Source organism: Etheostoma spectabile, chromosome 3, assembly GCF_008692095.1.
Source record: "Etheostoma spectabile isolate EspeVRDwgs_2016 chromosome 3, UIUC_Espe_1.0, whole genome shotgun sequence".
Classification (NCBI taxonomy): Eukaryota; Metazoa; Chordata; class Actinopteri; order Perciformes; family Percidae; genus Etheostoma; species Etheostoma spectabile.
The window spans coordinates 22,055,401-22,078,174 of NC_045735.1; the positions used below are offsets into that span (position 1 = coordinate 22,055,401).

Sequence of the window (22,774 nt, forward strand, 5' to 3'; positions counted from 1 at the left end):
TTTTCCATAGTTTGTAGCTAACTTCACAAGATGACTTCACTATTGGCTGTGGAAACAGGTGATGTCCCTACATTCTAAAACCAGCCTCTGCAGACTTGAAAAGCTGAGTCGCAGCACCACCATCAGCTGATTTGAGTTCAGCATAGACAGGCCAGTTCAGATCGCTGCATCTTTTCTCTGCGACGTTCTAAAATAGTTTCATCCCTTCGCGAAAACTGGCCTTACAATTCACTCAGAGGCAAGAGTTATAGTGCTTTCCATTTAACTCAGAACGCGTTATCCGTAGCTGGGAATAATGTCACACCCAAGTTGAGTGTTCCATTTACAAGTCGGATATGTTATTGTGGGTTCTAGTCAGGTTATCCATTGCAATTGGAGCAATAACAGCATTAACGCTGTTTTTTGTCCATACAATCAGCGTGACAACATGTACACAGAAGTTGGACAGAAATGTACGTCTGATTTAGTGAGACAATAATAAGACAGAAGAGCTAATAACTCTATGTTACTACAGCTTTCAGTATCATTGATGCACGGGGCATCCATGTTGGATTCTGATCTTGGGGGCCTCGAGGTTGTCAAGCTCCTTAATCCAAGCTCAGGGGGGGGGTGTTTCCGACTTTGGAACTTCAAATCAAATGGAACGCACCATTACTAATTTCCAAGCTTGGTTATTTACACTCGAGGCATTCCTTACACAAAAGTCAACTCTGACGATGTGATTGACAAGGTTGTTAAGAAAAGCAAACTCTGCACTATGGCCGTACATTGCTCTTTACATGTTTTGGTGGAAAAATGATGTAGGTTGGGCCTAGTACTGTGCTTTAACGTGGCACCTTTGTAGCCTATTTGTGCTGAATGTGCTTATAGTGGAGCGTATTATCTTGTACCTGCCGATCTGCCGCAGCTCTCAAATGTTGAATTGTTGTCGTTGATAACACTGTAGTGATATTTTTGCGTGTCGTTTTAGTGTGGGAATTTCAGCATTCTGTTTAATCTGTATGTTTTTTTGCTTTTTATCTCAATGTTTGGGTGGGGTTGGTGTGGTTTGAAAATAGGGCCGATGGGTTGCAAATGTCAGGGTCATTTTTTGATCCCAGTCTATTACCGCCCAAGTGTGTAGCCATGCGAAGATAATTTTGGAGTAAAGTCCCTAGGCCCCCTCATAGAATCTGAGATCACCTTGGTGATAAAACCTCTTCCTGTTGAGGAGATTCTTGATCGCTCACATGAATCTCACTGCTCCAAGCTAAGAACCTTTGAACCATCAACTCTCTTTGAACATTTTCTGTGGCAACAGTTACAACAACAGTAGATTACAACACTTAATGTCCATATGGTAAACCAGACTCTTTGGATGATGGTGCAGTGGCCCGTTCTAAAAGGTCAAAGGTGAACCTGAAGAATAGTATTTTACTTTCTCTCTATGTTCATGCACTCTTATTCTCATGCAGAGAATCATCCTTTGAGAAAGACAGCTTAGAGTATTGAAGATTAAGTGGTGAAGGAAGGCTCTTTAATTTGCCAAAACTGCACATGATAGAGAAAAAAGTAGCATAAATGAAGCCTACAGATACAAATGTGTACATAGTATCCATTTACTTCATGAAACATAAGCGCACTATGAATGTATAATCAGATAACGATTGAACAAGTTAAAACATTATTAATCTTGATAGATTTTTCTTTATCTTCAACAAAGATGTTCAATATAGCCTGTATAGGCCTACATAGAAAAATATTTATACATCATAAAATAAAAGAACAAAGGTAGATATGTTTACATGTAGAACAAAGGTAGGTGCAAATTATAAATGATTGAAATTCTGAGAACAAAGTCAGAATAGGCTACTGACTTTAAACTCTGAACTCAAATACATTTTTTTTCACGTGTTGCCCTAATCCACTTCCGCATTTAAATGAAATGGTGAAAAGAAATGTGCAGGTACACAAATGTTACAAAGTACAGGCATAGAAAAATTGAATATTATTGAATAAAATGGTATGAACTCTATAGCTAAATTGAACGTTATTTTACGATATTTACTACCATGTGGGTTTAGGATCACAGTTCGCAGTTCTCCTGAATGCAGCACAGTGACGTTCCGTTGGCGGAGATGACCGTCATCCGCAGTGCTGCGTTCAGGAGCACTTGACTGTAGATCCCTGGGTCGCGTCTGTCTCCGGTCAGGTGTCACTCTTGCCATTACCTGGGGGTTGTGTTTAGCCGAAGGTTAGCGGTGTCCCGGCTGTGATGGAGCGCTGGAAGGGCAGAGTGGCTTTGGTGACCGGAGCCTCGGTTGGGATAGGGGCGGCCATAGCTAAGGAGCTGGTCCGGTACGGTATGAAAGTAGTGGGCTGTGCCAGGGACGTCGAAAAAATACAGGTTTGCCCGGAACTTAAAAGTTAGTTTCTGCCTATGGTTTATGCACTGTGTACGTTAACGTTAGCAGTCAGCGTTAAAAATTATCACCATGTAATGTTACCAGCTAAACTAAATGCTGGTAGATTTGCTTCACTCACCAGTAACCAGCCTATAAAAAGCCTATTGGGTGGCTGGTAACAATTTGAACATGTAGCTAGCTAGCTAGCTAACATTACTATCCATTTGGCTGGTGGACGAAAAAGTGAATTTTTAACCCTAAAAGTGGTCCACCTGAGACAAGAACAAACCAATGTGACATAGCCACATATGCTAAACTGTATGGTAGCTTACGTTACACAAACAACCAAACAAAGCCGTTGTCGAAGAAATGTTAAAGTGAAAGTAGAATAAAGATAACGGTAACTGAAAGTAACGTTAACTGTCGTAGAAAATGCACAGCTAGTTAGCTAATTGGCTAAAGTGAATTAAAACATATTAAAGCTTTTGAAGCTTTTTTTTTGGCTGCAAAAAACACAAAGGGCTGTTGTTTTCCTGTAAGTTACACATAAACTCCCATAAACACTAGTTAAACTTGTCATAATGAATGTTTGTTATCTGGATTTCACAACGTTACGGCATCAATAATAATAACAATAATGTTAATCATAATTATAATAATAATGTATACTTTATTAATCCTGCAAGAGGAAATTACAATTTACACTCTACAGTTATTACACACATTACACGCAGGGCTGAATGACACGCATTAGTACCTATACATGCACTAAACGGAGAGATGTCAGAGTGAAGGGGCTGCCCATTAAGGCGCCCCGAGCAGCTGGGGGTTCGGTGCCTTGCTCAAGAACAACCCAACCCCCTACTGACTGAGATACTGCCAGCCCCAATATATACTAGTTAAAAGTTAAAACATGTTTTATAGCTAACATCATAAAAGTTGAATGAAATTAAACATTGACCTTCATAATAAAGGGGCAGAGGTGCCATTCCACACAGAAAAGGCCATACATTGAATGAGTACGGCTTCATGTTTCCCTGAAGGAATTATTAGTCTATCTACCAAATTAAGGACTTTAAAGAATAAAAAAAATTAATAACATTCGAATTTTCCCAAAACTAGCATACTAAGATGCCTTAGATATGAAAGGCTTTGCCCTAATCTGTCAATTTACACTATTTCTGTTGTCAAAATAAAACCTCTGAATGGATGGTGGGGTGGATTGTGTGAACAACTGAGTTAACTATACGGTTGATTTTCAGACATATTTTTAATTTTTGATTACAGAAACTGGCAGATGAGTGTCAAAGTACAGGCCACAGTGGTGTGTTGGTACCTTTCAAGTGTGACTTGAACAACGAGGAAGAGATTCTGTCCATGTTCGCTGCCATCAAAGCACAGCACAAAGGGGTGGATGTTTGCATCAACAATGCTGGCTTGGCTCATCCAGAGTCACTGTTAAATGGCAATACCAGTGGCTGGAAGAACATGATGGATGTAAGAGCTTTGTGTTTTATTTTAAAAAAGGAAATGTAATATGTAATGAAAAAGCACAGTAAATTGTAAATTCATTTAGTTGCTTTGGTGTCTGGGTCTTCCTGGTATTGTGCAGGCTGGCTCACTGTCACTCTGTCATGGTTTACTGGGACACTTGAATAGAAGAGAATGAAGGTTATTAGTAACACATGTGCTTATCATATTAGACAAATCAAAAATAGTAAAACATTTCTTTAGATCAATGAAGCTTCTTAAGGATATCAAGCAGATCTTAAGGGAAACATTGAGTCCAGTATTAACTAAAAATACGTAAATGTTTCCTACATCTTTTGACTCATTTATAGTTTTCAAAGAGGCTATTATTTTTTTGTGCATAAGAATTAATGATTAAGTTATCTTTGTTTGCATGAAGGGACATTTTAATGCCATTTTCCCCTCCTACCATCAGACTACAGGCCTACATTTCCTGGAAGGTATTAATATATTTTTTGTGTCTTGCAGATCAACGTTCTTGCATTGTGTATATGCACACGTGAAGCATATCAGTCAATGAAAGAAAGAAATGTTGACGATGGGCACATCATAAACATAAACAGGTACAGTTTTATTCACTGATGATGTGCAATAATGGTCATGCTTGTGAAGCTCAGTTCAGTTTCCTAAAGGGACGTCTTCAAATTGCTTGTTCTTACCAACCAAAAGTAAAAACCTGAAGTTACTCAGTCAACTATCAAAAAAGACAAATGAAAGTTACAAATCCAGATTCTGATAATAAGAAAAGTTTTGCATTTTGCTTGACCAATTACTCAAACAACAATGTACTAATTTAATAAAATGATTGGGAATGAGATCATATAAGTGCATTTAGTTAAATGCTGGTGCTGACCTGGTTAATCTTACAACTCCAAACATCTTCTTCTTCTCTTGCAGCATGAGTGGACATCGTGTAGTACCCAGTGCTGATGTACATTTCTACAGCTCCACCAAGTACGCTGTGACAGCCCTGACCGAGGGCTTGAGGCAGGAGCTGCGTGAGGCCAAAACTCACATCAGAGCCACAGTGAGAGATACTAACTTTCAATACATTTCAAACACATCCATGCATTTAACATGCCAAGCTCAATTTCAAATCTACCAAAGCCAGCGCCATTGCATAATTAGCATAATTAACATTTATTACTAATAATAATACATTTGTATTTATAAAGCACCTTTACAGAGTTTACAAAGTGCTTTGATAGGCAAAGCAAGGCTAAAGCAGGATCCCCAGAGATAAAAAAAGAACAAAATCTAGACAGTAGAGCCAAAGATTAACAAGACAATACCGGGAAGACAAAAGACGCAAAACATAGTAGTGAGAAGACAATAAAACATAAATATAAGCAATACAATATACAAAAGATCAAAAAAGGCAATACAAAGAGACAAAAGATATATCACATTAAGCAAGCCTATAAAAATTGTTTTTGAGAAGTGATTTAAAGAGTTCACTGAGCCTTATCTTCGCGGGCAGGTCATTCCAAAGTCGAGCCACCGTGATAGCAAAAGGAGCGGTCACCTCAGATTTAATCCTCGCATCTAAGGTCAACATCTGCACGACCAATAGGCTCAAAAAGTAATTTATCCCACCTGCCATTGGGCTTTTAAACAACATAAGGTAGTTTTATTTATTGACGTTTTGATGTTTATATAGTGCTCAATTTATTTTTTGTATTGTCTCCCTGTGATTTTGTGATTCTTATTTGCTTGTCTGGTGTGTGATGCTGCTAGCTGTCAATCAAAATTCTTCTTTCTTTTAAAGTAATAATAAAGTTTTCTCATTTCTGACGATCCACTCTTTTTGCAGTGTATTTCTCCTGGTGTAGTAGAGACAGAATTTGCTTCTCGGCTCTACAGAGACAATGCTGTTAAAGCTGCTGCTTCATACTCTAAATTTAAGGTAAATATTATTCCTTAATTTCAAGTATTATGGTTATAATTAGTAGCATATCATTCACTTTTCACTTCTCCTACAGCCTTTGGAAGCAATAGACATTGCTAATTCGGTCACATACGTCCTAAGTGCCCCTCCCCATGTCCAGGTATGTGATTTATTTGCAAATTTTATTGCTTTCTACAGTGACAGTGATGACACATGTTTTCAACCTTTGCTCTGTCACTGTTGACATGTCATTAGTTTACCCATTATGAGATAACGGTCACGTCTTTTCTTTCAGATTGGGGACATTCAGATGCGACCTGTGGAGCAGGTGTCATAGATCAGCACCATACAGACACATTCTTCATCCCATTGGTTTACTACAATATACAATGTATATTTGTTGCACACAGTTATACAGAAGGAAATTAGATTTGTAGTTTGGCTAGAAACATTTGGACCACAGGGATTATTCCATTGACTGCCACTGGTGTCCAATTGTTAAAATGTTTTTGTCAGAAATATAAACCACTAAAATACACAAAGAATATGAAAACAATATATTTAAAGACCTTTTACATTTCTCTCAGTAAAATATCCAGGAGAAAATCTTTACGTTATCTGAAAAATATTGGTAAATCATCCAACAAATTTGTTTGTGAAATAGTAGGAAAACAACAAATCTGTAATATATTTCCCCAAAAATTCTAAGATATTGAAACAAAATGTAGTAAAATCTATTACTAAAGAATGTGAAAATAGTTGCAAATGTCACAGCTGTATTTTTGTTTAGTCTAAATTAGCAAATGTTAGCATGTTAGCACCCTAAACAAAGATTGTGACCATGGTAAATGACCTCAGGATGTTAGCATTGTGATTGTGAGCATGTTGGCATACTGACGTTGGCATTCAGTTTAAAGGTCTTCTATACTCATTCACAGCCTCGCATAGCAGCTGTACACTCTCAGATACTCAATAAATTAATGATTTCACGCAGTAATCTGCCTCTATTATATGCTCATTTTTTCTCACCTCTATACATGCAAATATTTTTCAGATTCATTTCTGCATTCATTCAGTATCATCAAACACAGTACGGCCATATATGATTACATCCAGACATGTGTCGTCTATGCATCATCTCTCCTGTAGATAAGCGTCTTCCTTCCAGTAAGGTTGGGAGTTACTGTCAGTATAATGTACTGATGGTTTTTAGATTATGTCTTTGAGCATTTTCATGTTTGCTAAGTTAGATGACCTGTGGCAATACTCGAGGTGTGCACAGGGCCGGGCTCTGACTTATCAGCATTCAGGAAGTACTTCATAATTCAGTTTGGTGAGGTGCAGCCTCTCTTACACAATTTATACTGTTTTACAAAAGTGTTTTTCTGCATGGTTATTATTGTCACAAAAGGTCCACAACAAAAACCTCCTCAAAACAAGACTTCACAAACCAACCATGCTGAAATTGGAACCAAACATTTGTATATACTTGAGGTAATAATACTTTACTTGATTACCGGTATATAGATTTGATGCTCCTTTATACTTAATACATTTTATTTTGATGCTTTCCTTAACAGCATGTTGCTCCAGTGGATGTTGATAAATACAGCATGTATTAGTGGTACAGGAGGGTCATGTCATAACGATATCTTGATGTGAGGATGTATAGTGTCTGAGATGTTAATCATGTGCACTTTGATGTAGATGTAATGTCGTCGTCCGGTTTGTTTCATCAGGGATGGTAATGGGGAGGAAGTTGCAGAGTTACCTGAATGTCTACTCTCATTCATATCAAGTTTTTATTGTACAGTATAGTGTAACAAATGCCAGTGAGAGACAGCTACACCTTCTTCCCAGAGCTTTCCTGAAGACATGAGAGTTGAGGCATAATGTGGTGGACAAGTGGAGACACTGGAGAAGAGTCCTGGAACACGCACCAGAAGAAAGAGGTCAGACTATGCAAGACAGTTTTACTTTTTTGAGAAATAAAAATGTTAATGTGGTTTGCAAAAGGGATGTTTGGGGTCCCCTGCTGGAGCTGCTCCACCCGCAACCCGATACCGGTTAAGCGGACAAAGATGGATGGAAAAAGCCTCTTGTTTCCAGTCCTGGTGGACCTTATGAACTACAATATCACTAACTTGTATTGACACATTCTATGTTACGGAAATGTTGATATTTTGGAAAGCTGAGTTATAAATAAGAGGTTTAACGTAGCTTTAACTAACAAATTACTAACTGGCAAATTAACAATATTCCAACGAAGGTGAAAGCATGCGGAACTGTCCCAGTCAGGAAACTAAAATTCAAGATACTGAAACGTTAATGTCCACTAGATGTCAGTAAAATTGTTTTCTTTTTTCAGGGAGACCAGATTACTTGATGCATCAGATTCATAATCTACTGTATTTGCCTAGAAAATAACAATGAAAGCAAAAGCACTCTAAACTGATGCTGCACATCACAGCCACACCGTTCTATTGTCTGTAGAAAAAATAAAAAAAATAATGACACTAAGCACATTAAGTTGGATTTTGAACTTGAACTCTAATACAACTCACCTTTTAGTATGTTTGAGCTTAGAAATCTGATTTATTTACATCATGGACAGTGTGTGGTGTGTTGTTACTGTAATGACTACAATTCACTTCAATTCAATTTTTTTATTCCTAACAAGAGTTTTGTAAAGACACTTTACAGATAGAATAGGTCTAGACCACACAATTCCAGTAATTTCCCCGAGAGCAAGCATTTACTGCGACAGTAGCAAGGAAAAACTTCCTATTAGGAAGAAACCTCGGAAGCTGTGGACGGCAATCAGCAACGGTGAATTCACAACAAGCATGTTAAGGCTGTTTTCCTACAAGTCGTGGATATCTTTATTAGTTTGATATTTGGGCTTTTTCTATTTTTGTTATTGCCACTCTTCATTCTGACCCCAACCGGCCCGTCAGACACCGCCTACCAAGAGCCTGGGTCTGACCGAGGTTTCTGCCTAAAAGGAAGTTTTTCCTCGCCACTGTTGCACTGTTGCTTGCTCTGGAGGAAACTACTAGAACTGTTGGGTCCTTGTAAATTCTGGAGTGTGGTCTATCTGTATAGTGTCTTGAGATAACTCTTGTTATGAATTGATACTATAAATAAAATTGAATTGAATTGAATTTTAAGCAACAAATAACTGAGATGCTTGAATATACAGTCTTCTTTTTTCAGGAAAATAGTAAATGGTTGGGTGCAAGAACATTACTGTATAATAAAAGTATGGGAGGCAGGACACTATTGTTAATATCCTCAGAATTTACTGATGCGTTAAAGATTCACATTCACAGTGCCAAAATCTTTGATTTTACAGGATTGCAAAATTATAAGGTAATCCTTTTGAGTCCATATGACTTTTATTAATGAGTTCTAGACTGCTTGTAAAAGGGTATGTTTAACATAAATGAGAAAATAATCAGTTCATATATTGAGTAATTCAAACCTTGCCTTGCCTCGCAATGCAATGTTTAAATTCTTCAACAGCATTAAAAAAAAGTTACCACTAAGCTAAACCCAACAATGCCCTTCCAACTGACATACAGTATGAGAATGGACTTCTGATAAGTAACACACCTTGATAAGCATCCCTTCAGGCTTTGCCCACTAGAGGTCACAAGCACAATATTATTACACACATCCACAATAGGGATATTGTGGTGGGTATCTTCATATTTTTTAGTGGTAAGCAGAATCTGTTCACAAAGAGAAGCATGCTCAATGGTGTTTTTTGCCTCCAACGTTCCCTTCCAGTCAGCTAACTCTAACCCTAAACATAAACATTGCCGCGCTGCCTGGAAGGAGACGTTGGGGGCAAAAAACACCAACACCTATGAATTTGTGGCTAATATGAATGTATTTATTAAAGGTCCCATGGCATGAAATTTTCACTTTATGAGGTTTTTTAACATTAATATGCATTCCACCAGCCTGCCTATGGTCCCCCAGTGACTAGAAATGGCGGTAGGTGTAAACGAGCCCTGGCTATCCTGCTCTGCCTTTGAGAAAAGGACAGCTCAGATGGGCCAATCTGGAATCTTATGGGTTACCTCCCCTTTCTCTGCTTTGCCCGGGCGGAGAATTTGGCCCACCCATGAGAGAGAGACACCATGGCTTTCAAACAAGCAAAGTGGCAGTTGGTCAAGGCCACACCCCCAGTCTCCACCTTGCACCCCCCTCCTCCTCAAAAGCTAAAGACTGGCACATACTAAGGAAAGTTCATTGTGGGACTAGCTCTAGTGGCTGTAATTCTGCACCAAGGCTGAATTTTGGGAAACAGACTTCAGATATGGTATTAGGGGACCACTAAGGTCTATATAAAAGCATCCAAGGAGCACCATGTCATGCAACCTTTAGAGGATAACACACACTGGCATTATGTGTCTCTAAAAAAGAACAGTAAGAGCAGGCCTACATATTATAAAGGAAGAAAGGAGTCTCAAAGCGTCAATTTTATGATTATTCCTGAGATTATTTGTGCTAAATACTTATGTTTATTTTGTGTGTCTCTTATAGTCACTTTTTTGTATTTTTATACAGCTTGGTTTGGCAACTTCCCTGTCAGTTGAAAACTAAACTGTTCTGATTGATACATACATACTGCATGGAAAATCATTGTTGTTAAAGAGCACTTATCTATGCAGAGTATTTATGAATGGGTGTCTTTGAGACAAGCCAATAGAATTGTAAGCGACACGTCTCATGTTCTGCACACAGAGTATGAGCTGCTGCACTCCGGTAGGAGGTTTAAAAATCTTTGCTGCAGACTTAACCACTTCAAAAACTAATTTACTCCTGTGTATATTAAACTCCTAAATAGTTGCAGAGTAATAGCAGAGCAGGCCTGCGTTGACGATGGGGATTATGTTATTGTTTATGAGTAAAGTTGAACTAATCCACTGCATGAGACCATGTTGTGTTTCAGACACCATTAGGGCCATATTATGGTCTGTTGTGTAGGATTGTACAGTATCTGTTTTTTTTTATTAATGCTGTCTGTGTTTGCTTGTTTTTACTATGGCTGCAGCATGGGATAAGTGCCCAAGAAAAATTTCATTTTTGTTGGACAATGAAGTTAATCTTAATCTTCAAGCAAAATTACTAGGAAACACTCAATTAACTTTCACTGTTATGCGGATGACACCCAATTATACTTGTCAATCAAGCCAGACGAAACCAGTCAGTTTAGCTAAACTTACATAGCATACATGTAAGATATGAAATCCTGGATGATCTACAATTTTCTGATGTTCAAACAAAATTGAAGTTAATGTGCTGGGCCCTAAACACCTCCAAACTTCATCATCTAAAGATATAGCTACCCTGGATGGTATTGCCCTGGCCTCTAGCACTACTGTCAGAAATCTAGGAGTTATTTTTGTTCAGGATATATCCTTTAACATCCATCTAAAACAAACCTAAAGAGAAGCCTTTTTTCATCTTCGTAACATTGCCAAAATTAGGAACATCCTGTCTCAAAATTATGCTGAAAAACTAGTCCATGCATTTGTTACTTCTAGGCTGGACTACTGTAATTCCTTACTTTCAGGATGCTCAAATAAGTCCCTTAAGACTCCAGCTGATCCAGAATGCTGCAGCTAAGAATAACTAAGAAAAGAGATCTTATTTCTCCTGTATTAGCTTTTCCGCATTGGTATCCTGTAAAATCCAGGATTGAATTTAAAATCCTTCTGACCTACAAAGCTCTAAATGGTCATGCACCATCATATCTTGAAGAGCTCTTAGTGCCTTATTGTCCCACTAGAGCACTATGCTCCCAGAATTCAGAGCTATTTGTTGTTCTTAGAGTCTCTAAAAGTAGAAGGGGAGCCATAGCCTTCAGCTATCAGGCTCCTCTTCTGTGGAACCAGCTCCCAGTCTGGATTCGGGGGGCAGACACCATCACTACATTTAAGAATAACCTGAAAACCCTCCTCTTTGATGAAGCTTATAGTTAGGGAGTGAGAAGTTGAAGCGTCCGCCTAGCCCGGCCCACCTGCTTCTCTTCATAGTCGTTAGAGTCATCTGCCATATCAAAATCAATAATATCACAAAAGTAGAGGGAGACGGGCCAGTAAAGCCCGATCTGGCTGGCGAGGGCCCTAGCCTGACCAGGCACTTCTCCTTAACCTGTCTCTCTTAGTTAATCTTTTATAGTTCTAGACTGCCGGGGGATTTCCTTTCCTTCCTTCCTTTGACACACTGAGCTGCTCCCTCTTCTCCCTTTTCCGTTTGTGTGCATCCCGTCCCAGTAATGTTGTTACTAACCTAGTTCTGGGGAGTTTACTCCCCGGAGTCCTTATGTTTTCTTTTTGTTCAGCATTAAATAAGCTGGACAAGGTTGAACCACCTATGCTCTGTTATGCCACTCTACACCCTGTAACGCCCTGTAGTGCCCTGCTATGACATGAACTACTACGACTACTATTGTAGTCACTGTTCCATTATCTTTTACTGTGACTGTTGTTGCAACTGTGCATCACACCCCCAACCGGCACCGTTGGACACCGCCTACCAAAAGCCTGGGTCTGTCCCAGGTTTCTGTCTAAAAGGGAGTTTTTCCTCGCCACTGTTGCACTAATTTCTTGCTCTTGGGGAAATTACTAAAATTGTTGGGGCTTTGTAAATTATAGAGTATGGTCTAGACCTACTCTATCTGTAAAGTGTCTCAAGATAACTTTTGTTATGATTTGATTCTATAAATAAAATTGAATTGAATTGAACTGAAAGAGAAATCTACTTTCATCTCTTCCTGTGTTTCTGCTGCCAGTCCGAAGGAAAGCCAAGGTTAGCTGGCGACTGCCAGCCACCACCACCCACCGTCTTTCTGATGTTAATGAACACACATTTACATAGAGCCTACATTTGTATACTTATACAAATGTTGGCAAAGCACTTGGCTCACTGTTTTGTGACTAGGATGTGGCTCCTCACACCCAAACAGAAAATGTGTGCCAGAGAATTAGGAGCTAGTCTTTGCCATTATCACTTGCCAGAAAAAAAACAATGATTACTGGGCATGTAAAGAAGCAGAACAAACCTTTTGGCAATGCGGTTGATTTGCAACCTTGGAGTAAGGTTTTTGCATGGAAATGTACCATATCAATGAGCAGAATTTGCTGTTTTAGACTCCTAAGAACTAGAAATCCCAAGGTATTTTAAACAAACAACAAAATGATTTATTAAATTGCATTGATTTCTTTACATTCAAAGCACCTGCACAGATGCAATGAGCATTTGAATAAATAAGCAGCCTGGTGGATTGCTGTCATTTCAAGCTCCTGATATGTCCAATAATGAAGATCGTTTTCTGTTATGAAAAGTCAAAATGACTTCCATTGAGATTTTGTTGTGCTTTGGTATGTTAATCTAATTGTACAGTGCCTGGGTGGGGCAATGTAAAACATTGTCTTTGATTTAAATATTCATTCAAATGCTTTTTATTGTCTTTTTTTGTAACTGTGAAGCCCTTTGTAGTGCTACATACATACTAAAACTACAATAGAGACACTGTTCTACACAACCTAGTTTAATTGCAGAAGCAGGATCATCTTGATGAGCAGTCTTATTGGATCACTTGGAACCGAAACACAACATCCCTCTTTCTCATCCATCAGTGCCACACCAGCCAATTTAAGCGCCACAGGTTAGTTTCTCTCAATCAATAAACCCTCCTCTGGGTTGGTAAATGTAATGAATTATTGGATTCTTCACCTAATAGGATACCACAGAGCGTGATGAACTCTCATTATCGCCCATATTATGGATTATATAACCCTTGGTGTGTTTTTTGTCTGCCTGACCAGAGCATTCTTCTGTACACATCTCAGATATTTCAAAGCCAACTCTGCAGTAACAGGCTGGTGTCAAAACCTTAACACGAAAAAAAACACAACACAAAACCCCTGCCCAGTGGGAATCCAATCAATGCACTGTGGAGGAAGCATCAACTGCAAACATCACATAAGTTCAGGGAATGTTCAAGTTTTGCAGTAGAGCTTGATGATTTCATTTTCTAACCTTGTGTTTTTTTCTGTTCTGTGCTCAGGTGCTTGCAGGTCCCAGTACGACACCAAGCTACATCTTCTATATATTTATATCAGCCACAGTGCATCAAAACCCCACTCCTGTACCCCTTCCTGTTTCAACCCCTCACCTCAGTCACAGTAAGTTGCTTCATAGCTTGTGTGTGTGTGACCTCTGTAAGTGTGCTAATCATTTGTAGTCATAAATCTGATTGGTGCGTACTAAACAAACACAAGTTATGTGTAAGCATTGTGGCATAAATATTAATAATATTCTTTATACTGGGCATTTATGCAGCGCATCAAAGTCATTTAAGTTTTAAAATTGTGAACTAGAGTTTCAATCTTTATGCAAAGGTTGGGTTTATAAACTTCAATATAACCATAAACATGAATCCAACATACAGTCCCTGACAAAAGTCTTGTCCCTTGTGTACAAATTGACCTGAAGTGCCGCTGAAATATATTTCTAATCAAGATTTATTTACAAGAAATGGCTCATTTTATTCCCAACAGCTTTTGTAATAATGTTTCAGTAAAAAAAGAAACTGTCAAGAAGTATTCTAATAATCACAGCTTGGTAAAGCCCATTGAGTCAATTTTTGCAAAGACATAAGTGTTGTCGCCTTGTCATATGAGCTTCACCTGTGACTAATAATGGATCAATTAGGTCTCAGGTGTGTATAAAAACAACCCCAGTACACTAGACCTTCACATCAACTGCAACTAGACCTCTGCAAACAGGCCTAAGATTCACCCTGAGACTAAAGTTTTGATTATCAAGAGGCTGAAGACCAGATCCACTGCTGATGTGGCAGACACCTTCAGTGTGTCTCAGCGTCAAGTACAGAGGATTAAAAAACCTTTGAAGACACTGGAGATGTTTTTGACAAGCCCAGGTCAGGCAGACCCCGCAAGACAACTGCTCGAGAGGACCGTTTGTTGGCTCGAAAATCCATGGCCAGCCCATTTTCCACTGCAGCAGAGCTCCACGAGACCTGGTCCCCTGAAGTCCCTGTGTCAACCAGAACGGTTTGTCGGATTCTGTCTCGAAATGGCCTCCATGGTCGAAACAGTGCCCAGAAGCCAGCTCTAAACAAAAGACAATTGAAAAACGTGTGGCATTTGCCAAGGCCTACAGCCTGCTTGAAGGATGGACGCTGGAGAAGTGGAAGAAAGTGGATTTTTCAGATGAATCTTCTGTTGAATTACACCACAGTTGCCGCAAATATTGCAGGAGACCTACTGGAGCCCGCATGGATCCAAGATTCACCCAGAAAACAGTGAAGTTTGGTGGCGGAAAAATCATGGTCTGGGGTTACATCCAGTATGGGGGTGCAAGAGATCTGCAGGGTGGAAGGCAACATCAATAGTCTCAAATACCAAGAAATCTTTGCTACCTCTTATATTCCCAACCATAAAAGAGGCCAAATTCTGCAGCAGGATGGTGCTCCATCGCATACTTCCATCTCCACTTCAAAGTTCCTCAAGGCGAAGAAGATCAAGATGCTCCAGGATTGGCCGGCCCAGTCACCAGACGTGAACATCATGGAGCGTATGTGGGGTAGGATGAAAGAGGAAGCATAGAAGACCAAACCAAAGAATATTGATGAACTCTGGGAGGCAGCAAGACTGCTTTCCTAGCTATTCCTGATGACTTCATCAATACATTGTATGAATCCTTGCCAAACCGCATGGATGCAGTCCTTCAAGCTCATGGAAGTCATACAAGATATTAAATTTGAATCTCACAGCACCACTATTTAATTTGCTGACATATTTTAGTATTTGTAGTAAATTTGTTCAATTTATGTATAGGCGACAAAACTTTTGTCTTGCCAAAATTTGACCTTTCTGTCTTGTTTAAATAGTAAAACTTTAGTGAAACTAATTTATTTCAGTGCATTGAACATCATTTGGGAGGGTTTTAGCTTTTCATATGAGCTATTTCTTACACCAATTGATTAATTAAAAGTCAGGTTAATAGCAGGTGTTTCTACAAAATAGATAAGCGACAAGACTTTTGTCAGGAACTGTATATAAAACCTGCAGATACTGTAAAATTGAAAATTCCTCCCTGTGAGAAATGGTCTTATCACAGATCCAACTGTGTCAACTTAGTCGCTCTACCATTTCAGCTTATGATTGTGTCTGAATGCCAAGCTCCTTTAAATTCTTGGGTGTCTTCCAACAAATATTAGCTGGATCATGAAAGTCTGCATTGTTTCACCATTTCCCACTGTTTTCAAGATTCACACAAGATCTGATGCTGTACTGAAAAGTCTTTCCTCAACCATGCATTTTAGTTTTTATGTATCAGATGTGATGGACATCTAATTTGGACATCGACCCTTTTAAAACTCACCCAGACACATTCTTCCTATGCAGGCATGTGATAATCATCTGACCTGGAAGGATTGACCTGGATTTCAGCCTCTGCACAGAGTGTTACAACCCTTACTGAGAGGGGAAAGTAAAGTGCAAGGTGAGCACCTATAATCTGTGTGGAGAATGTGACCCTGCCTTATCACACAAGGGGGGCAACTATAAGGTCAAATTCCCCTCCAAACAAAAGAGCACAGTATAAACTCGCATACGTTTCTTGCCATGGTTTCTGTGCACGCAATATGGAATAAAAGGTTCACAAAAAATCAAATCCGGTTAAGAAGGTTAGCGTTAAGCCTCTGAGTTTCTTTTGATTAAATGTTTCCAGCTGAGATAACATGGAAATGTGCACCCAAAATGATTTTTAAAGGATGATTTAGAATTTAATCTATCTAGATTCATAGCTCTCTCTGCTCATTATAATGTCATATTTAATCTGAATTAAAAAAATGTAAGATATATACTAAGTTTAAAGTGATTGTTTGACATTGTGGGTACTCCACTTTCTTGCAGAGTTTTTCATGAAAAGATTGATACCACTCTAATGTCTGCACAGTAAGCACTTTGCGTTTCCTATCATGGTGACAGCATAACTCGCCCTACTCTGCCTCTGTGGTTGATGATGACGGCTCGCACTCGTTGCCTTTGTAGGTTGGATAAGGCATGAGACCTGAGGTTGGCTAGGATTAGGGTAAAGGCCGTTTTATGCTTCTGCGTCGAATCAACGGCGTACCCCGCAGACCCCTTTGCGTCTACGCCGGACCTTATGCCAAAGCTTGACGTGCACCTCTCAAAAAATGTAACTACAAATCACGGCGACGCATGTCTCTCGGCCGAGAGAGAGAACGTTGCCTTTCCCCCCAACTCATTTCCTGGTTCTTCTTCTCCGTAAATAACATGAAATCAATACAGATCTAGTCTGGCACAGGGGAGACACTTTGTTTCTCTCACTATGGAGTACTCGCTCCAAAGCTAATCGCCACCACTCTCTCATTCTCTCTCTACCACACATTCCCCCCCCCCACAAACAAACACATGCCAGCTCGACGCACACACCAGCGTTAAACATCAGCCACTTAAGTAGGCTACGCCGAAAGCTCTGCGTGGAGCCTCCGCACAACGTTTTTTAGAATACCAGGGAATACCATTCAGAGGCAAATTAGGGCGGATCATTCCTTCCCTATCATAGGAAAAAGAATGATTGCGTTCAGTAAATACATAGTTACTGCTAGCAACTGTTAGCTTAGCACAAAGACAAAATGGGAGTGAGCGATAAAGGGTGGAAACAGCCAGCCTGCCTCTGTCCAAAAATAACAGCATTTACTGACCGATACTCATTAACACGTCAGATGTAGTTTTAATTTGTGTAAAAACTAAAGTGTAAAAAACATGTCTTGTTTTTAAGGTTAGCGTAAATATGTTCCCAAAACTCAATGTCATACTATAGAGGCAGGAATCTCTGTCTGCGTGTAATTCCGACGGTCTGCCTGTCTATCATTTAAATATCTTGATAATTGTTCCTCTGATGCGGGCTACTTCATGCTTGGCAGGTGTATTGCTGGGTACCGAGTGCAGTGCACTTGGTGCAATTTGTAAGTGTTACACATTCAATATCAATAAACTGATATGAAAAATGAAACTGACACGGTACGCTGTCATACAAGAGTAAACCTGGACAAATAAGCACTCATAAACATTCAACCAGAGGCCACCGTCTATCCAAAAAGGAGGCAATTGCCTGTGGTTAGTTCACATGTCTGTACTTACATTACATATCATTTAGCTGACACTTTTGTCTAAAGTGACTTACAATTGCTATATATCAAAGGTTGCACACCTCTGGAGAAACTATGGGTTAAGTGTCTTGCTCAGGGACACGTTGGTTGGTGTATCACAGTGGGAATTGAACCCGGGTCTCCTACACCAAAGGCATGTATTATATCCACTGCACCGTTTCCTAAAATCAAATTACTTTTCATCCACTAAAACTGTTTGAGTTGTCGATGTTATTTAGCATATCACAAAGGTTATATCAATCTTCTCATCTAACTCTCAGTTGGAAAACAATTAGCATATTTACAAAAATGACAAACATGTTACTTTTGTTGATTTTATCACGGGATATGAATAGAGGCATCGTCAGATACATTCATATAATCATTGAGAAATTTTATTATGGGCATGCAGAAAATAGTATTAGAACAACTTGATTCTCACATTACAATCAAACATGATTTCTGTCCATTTCTGTGATTTAAATGCTGAACCAGAAAAGATTATACCATGAAACATTTTTTTGATGTAGAAGTTTATCTGATTGAAAGAAGCTAGCCTAGCCAGCTAAGTTTTTATCAGCCTGTCCTGTCACACTACATGGCTCGTTGTTGTGTTGTTGACAGTGCTGCTTTCCTCCTCTTCTTCTTCCTGCTGAATTGTGCTTTTGCTCTCTCAATAGATAACTGAAAAGGACTCATCACCGGAATTGCTGAGGTGGTCACGCAGGGCTTTTCAGATCTCTCTAGATTGATTTCTTCAGTGATGGCGACTTTGGATGGCGTGCTTGTGAAAGTCATTGGTGTTTGTTCAGGGATAAAAACTCCATCTCTGAGAGCAGCAGCCTTTGCTTTCTTTCTTGGTTTTCTCTGCTGCCTGTGTCGTTTTGTAATGATAAAAGGGGCTGTTGTGATAGTAGTAAAAAGCCTCCACTCACTGTGAGTTTCTGTCTCCTCTGCTGTAGTGGTTGCGGGGCTGTTCAGTGCATAACTCGTGTCTGGAGTTGGAAGTACAGGAAGCACATTTTCAGAGCTGTTATGAAAAAGGGGATTTTCACTCAAAAGAGGCAAAACAGTTTTTCTCATTCTGCTCCTTAGTCCTTTTGAGTATTGCCTTTTCAAAACACTAAAGGAGTTCAGAGCTTTACCACGGGCGGCCGTCTTCTTCCTATAAACGTCCAACCTATGGGAAACCTGCTGCTCTGTGGTGGGCACTAACAATGTGGTGGGAGCCACGGTAAGAGGGACCACTCTCAGATTGTCCATGGAGGAATTTTCATGGGCAGAGGCCACAATGGAAGAAGCCGAGCTGACTTTCCTCCTATTTGTCCTCCCCTCTCTGTCCCCTCTGTCCTTTGACCTGTTCTTTTTGACTTTGGGATGTATAATGGGGGTACTGGCAGTGGTGACAGCAAAGCTTTGTTGTTGAGGCTGTGCCGTTGGGCTAATGGTGTTGATAGTGGTGACAAAAAGGGTCTTTAAGTTGTCTGCTGTGTTCGTTACAAGCTCTTCAGAGGAAGGAAGAGGGACTTTCTTGCTCTTCTTCCTCCTCCACTTTCTTAGCCTTCTGTTTTTTTCTTCATGTGGAGTAACAGTTGTGGGTGTAGAAAGAAGGCTTTCTTTCGTGGACTCTGCCGGTTTCTTTTGGACTGTCGTAGGTGACGTAATGGAAACGGTCTCCTTTTCCATTGCTGGTTCATCTTTCATGACCTCATTAAAGGGCTCTTCTTTTTCCCCAGGCGTATATTCACTGTCATCGACTCTGTTTGGGTATCTACTCGACTGGTTGTGTTTGTGTGACTCATTGATAAAGTTACTGAGAGCGATGACTTCTTCTGCTCTGCTGCCAGAGGGCGACACAGCAGCTCCTTCCTCTGCTTTCTGCTTTCTTTTTCTCCCCTTTCCTTTTCCTTTTTGTTTCTTGCTGGTTTTCTTCTTCTTCCCTTTATTCTTCCTCTTCTTCTTTTCTGAGCTTTGCGCCTCGCCTTTCTCGGAGTCGGTGGTGGAGCTCTGAGAGGTGGAGACGGTAGCCAGGACTTTGATGAAGTCCTCGGCGGCGGTTACAACCTTTCTGAGTGATGGCTCTTCGGGGCCTGACATTTTAGACTCTGCTGTGCTCTCTGGTTTCTCTTCTTCTTTGCTCTTCTTGGAATCTTTGTTCTTGGGAGAACCGAGCGGCAGCTTGTCGATGACTTCAATGCCGCCATAGTCGTACGGGACCGCCTCTTGTAGCACAGCAATGCGAACCTTCTCAAATCGTTTACACCTACGAGAGAGAGATCGAAGGGAAGGACTGTTTGTGGTGATTTCAGAAAGTAAAACAGCTCATTATGTTGAAAATCTGCTTATAGGTTTACTACCAGAGTACACTGATACTTACAGGCCATACCAGTGTCGCTCTGTACACTGTTCTTCATAGCCAAACTCAAAGCAAGGCACACCAATCACATTGAAGAACGCCTGACCAACTACCCTGGAAGATGTGTCGTTGACTTTCCTTAGGCAACTTTTCAACCTGTAGAGAGAACAAAAACTCAGTTTAATTTTCTAGCTGTCTCTTTCAGGAGATGGTAACACAGTTTGACCTATGAGAGTAGAGTATCTCTGCAAAAGGATGCAGAGTTTGACTTGTTGCTACGATTTCAGTACAGCAGATGTTCCTGGGATATAATGCATCCATCAAGCTGTTCCATAATTTAGTTGAAGTTATCCAGACTTTTGCATCAACCAATAAATTAAATGTTTAGGTTTAAGGCATCCAAATCAGATGATCGTTATTGCAATATTGCAATGATATTATTGTTTTATTGATTGATTGATTGATTGATTGATTGATTGATATTATTTATCACTTGGCCCTTAGATCTTGAAAACTCATGGCAGCATCATTATTGAAACAAATTGTGAACTTTTAAGAAAATTTGACCACTACCATTTGTCAAAATGACTTAACCTTCATGTTGTCCTCGGGTCAAATTTGACCTGTTTTCAAAGATTTTTTAAATCAGAAATACGGGATGTTGAAATAAGCAGAGAAAATGACAAAAAAAGTGACAAACAGTTGGAAAAAGTGTAAAACAATGTTGAAAAAAGGGATGAAAAAAGGGATGAAAAAGTGACCAAAACATCTAGAAAAAGCTAGAAAAACGCTGAGAAGGGAAAACAAAAGTAGACCTATGTTTTTTTCTGCTGTTGACGGGAAGGCAACACAAGGGTTTGTTTTTAGAGTTCAGGAAAGCAACATTTAGCTTTTTATTAAACATGATATGTATGAAGTTCACTCAGTTGATTATCACAAGTTCTGACATCTGTAATTCACTCTAATACCATTTTTAATTTTTAAAACCCCTAAGACCGATTGTTTTCAACGCTGCTGCATCAATTTTAAAAACATTTTTTTAATTAAAAAAACAACAACCCAAAAGACACTGTTTTCACTGTCCCACATGATGAGGGGGATTCATTTTTATATCTTTGTACTGCTGTGGTTGGACATGCATTTACAAACTTCAGAATAGTCCATTTAACAGTGAAACCATTTTCAACCACCAGAAACCATTTTTTAATCACATACAAGGTGATACTTTGTTTCACTCACGCATTATCACAGTCACAATGACAGATGGAGTGCCACTTGAAATTAGTGTGTCCGTAGTTGGAGGAGAAGGCGTGGATGACATGAGGACAGTGGTCATGGACACGGCAGCAGCTGTCGGTCTCTTCAAATTCTCCTGCAACAAACAGGTCAGTCTTATTAGAACACACTGACAATTAATTAATTTCCTTTAATATATTGAAGTAATATAACTCACCCAGCTGGTTGTAGTGATCAGCCATGTTTCCAGCACCACACCATAGGGTCCCAGGATAAGTGAAGCCTCTCTTGGATCTTTTTAAAACCTTCTCCGGCAGCGCCGGGTCATCACTGTCCTCCCCTTCCATCCTGCCGCTGCGCTCCGAGCTCTCTTTAAACTCCCGGCACATCCGTTTGGCTTCATCCTTGCGCGCAAAACGCGTCTCCAGCTGCCGCCCTCTCTGCTGTTTTTGCTCCAACCTGCACTCATGCATGAACGACTTCACCTGCTTCTGGTTCGCTATGACAGAGCAGTTCACGAGCTTCCCGGTGGGGCTGACGACGGAGCGCACCACCTCGGCTCCGTCTGACACCTGGTAGAGGAAGCTTTCCCTCACGGTTGACATTTTTGCGCAAAAGGTGCCGTTGAGCATTGATAACATTTCTTTGCTCTCCTTCTCCGCGTCCAAAGCGCGGCTCAGGAAGTCGCCCTTGACGACGTTTTTGTCCAGATAAGACAGAAAGACAAAGAAGACCGACCACATGACGCTGCAGTTGCAAGGGGCACTTTCAGCACCACGCGTAACGGAGACAGCTCCTCGCGGTTTTCCGGCGCTCTCGAGCAGCCCTCCCACTTTTAAGGCGAAGCTCAGTGGTGTGATTAATAAGACGATAAATGACGCTGGGGGGAGTCAGCTAAATTAACCTCTTAGATTTCCAGCCTTGGTAGAGCTTTTTTTTTAAATCTATTACACAGCCGCAGAGCGCTGATACACTTTGTGTTACCTCACTGAATAAGAACGTGCAGAAAGACAGGAGAGGGTTAATTTGTGTAAGTAGAGCAAGAACCTCCAGCACCTTTCACTGCCCAGAGACATGACCGCTAGTTACCTTCCAACCCCCTCAACTCAAACCCCAAGAAAGTGGAGATTTACTTTGGGAACACGCATGGAGGAGGT

General features: G+C 40.1%; 2 protein-coding genes across 2 annotated transcripts; one reads left to right on the top strand and one right to left on the bottom strand.

The window, feature by feature from the left end:
* Window positions 1-2,118: 2,118 nt before the first annotated feature.
* On the top strand, window positions 2,119-6,421 carry LOC116674109 (dehydrogenase/reductase SDR family member 11). Its single transcript, XM_032506612.1, has 7 exons — window positions 2,119-2,386; window positions 3,672-3,881; window positions 4,383-4,477; window positions 4,812-4,941; window positions 5,728-5,820; window positions 5,897-5,962; window positions 6,098-6,421. Exons 1-7 carry the CDS (start codon window positions 2,255-2,257, stop codon window positions 6,137-6,139), a joined length of 768 nt encoding a protein of 255 aa, XP_032362503.1. The 5' UTR covers window positions 2,119-2,254; the 3' UTR covers window positions 6,140-6,421.
* An 11,973-nt stretch (window positions 6,422-18,394) lies between these two features.
* Window positions 18,395-22,462, bottom strand: proca1 (protein interacting with cyclin A1). The gene is made up of 4 exons (XM_032506619.1): window positions 21,835-22,462; window positions 21,621-21,753; window positions 20,403-20,537; window positions 18,395-20,288 (listed from the first exon to the last, which is right to left on the bottom strand). Exons 1-4 carry the CDS (start codon window positions 22,358-22,360, stop codon window positions 18,620-18,622), a joined length of 2,463 nt encoding a protein of 820 aa, XP_032362510.1. The 5' UTR covers window positions 22,361-22,462; the 3' UTR covers window positions 18,395-18,619.
* Between the last annotated feature and the right edge of the window lie 312 nt (window positions 22,463-22,774).

Coding starts and splice junctions, on each gene's coding strand:
- LOC116674109 (XM_032506612.1), top strand. CDS start 2,255: ATGGAGCGCTGGAAGGGCAGAGTGGCTTTGGTGACCGGAGCCTCGGTT. Junction 4,478..4,811: donor CACATCATAAACATAAACAG/GTACAGTTTTAT, acceptor CTTCTCTTGCAG/CATGAGTGGACATCGTGTAG. Junction 4,942..5,727: donor AAACTCACATCAGAGCCACA/GTGAGAGATACT, acceptor CTCTTTTTGCAG/TGTATTTCTCCTGGTGTAGT.
- proca1 (XM_032506619.1), bottom strand. CDS start 22,360: ATGTGGTCGGTCTTCTTTGTCTTTCTGTCTTATCTGGACAAAAACGTC. Junction 21,754..21,834: donor TGATCACTACAACCAGCTGG/GTGAGTTATATT, acceptor TGTTTGTTGCAG/GAGAATTTGAAGAGACCGAC. Junction 20,289..20,402: donor GAGCGACACTGGTATGGCCT/GTAAGTATCAGT, acceptor TCTCTCTCGTAG/GTGTAAACGATTTGAGAAGG.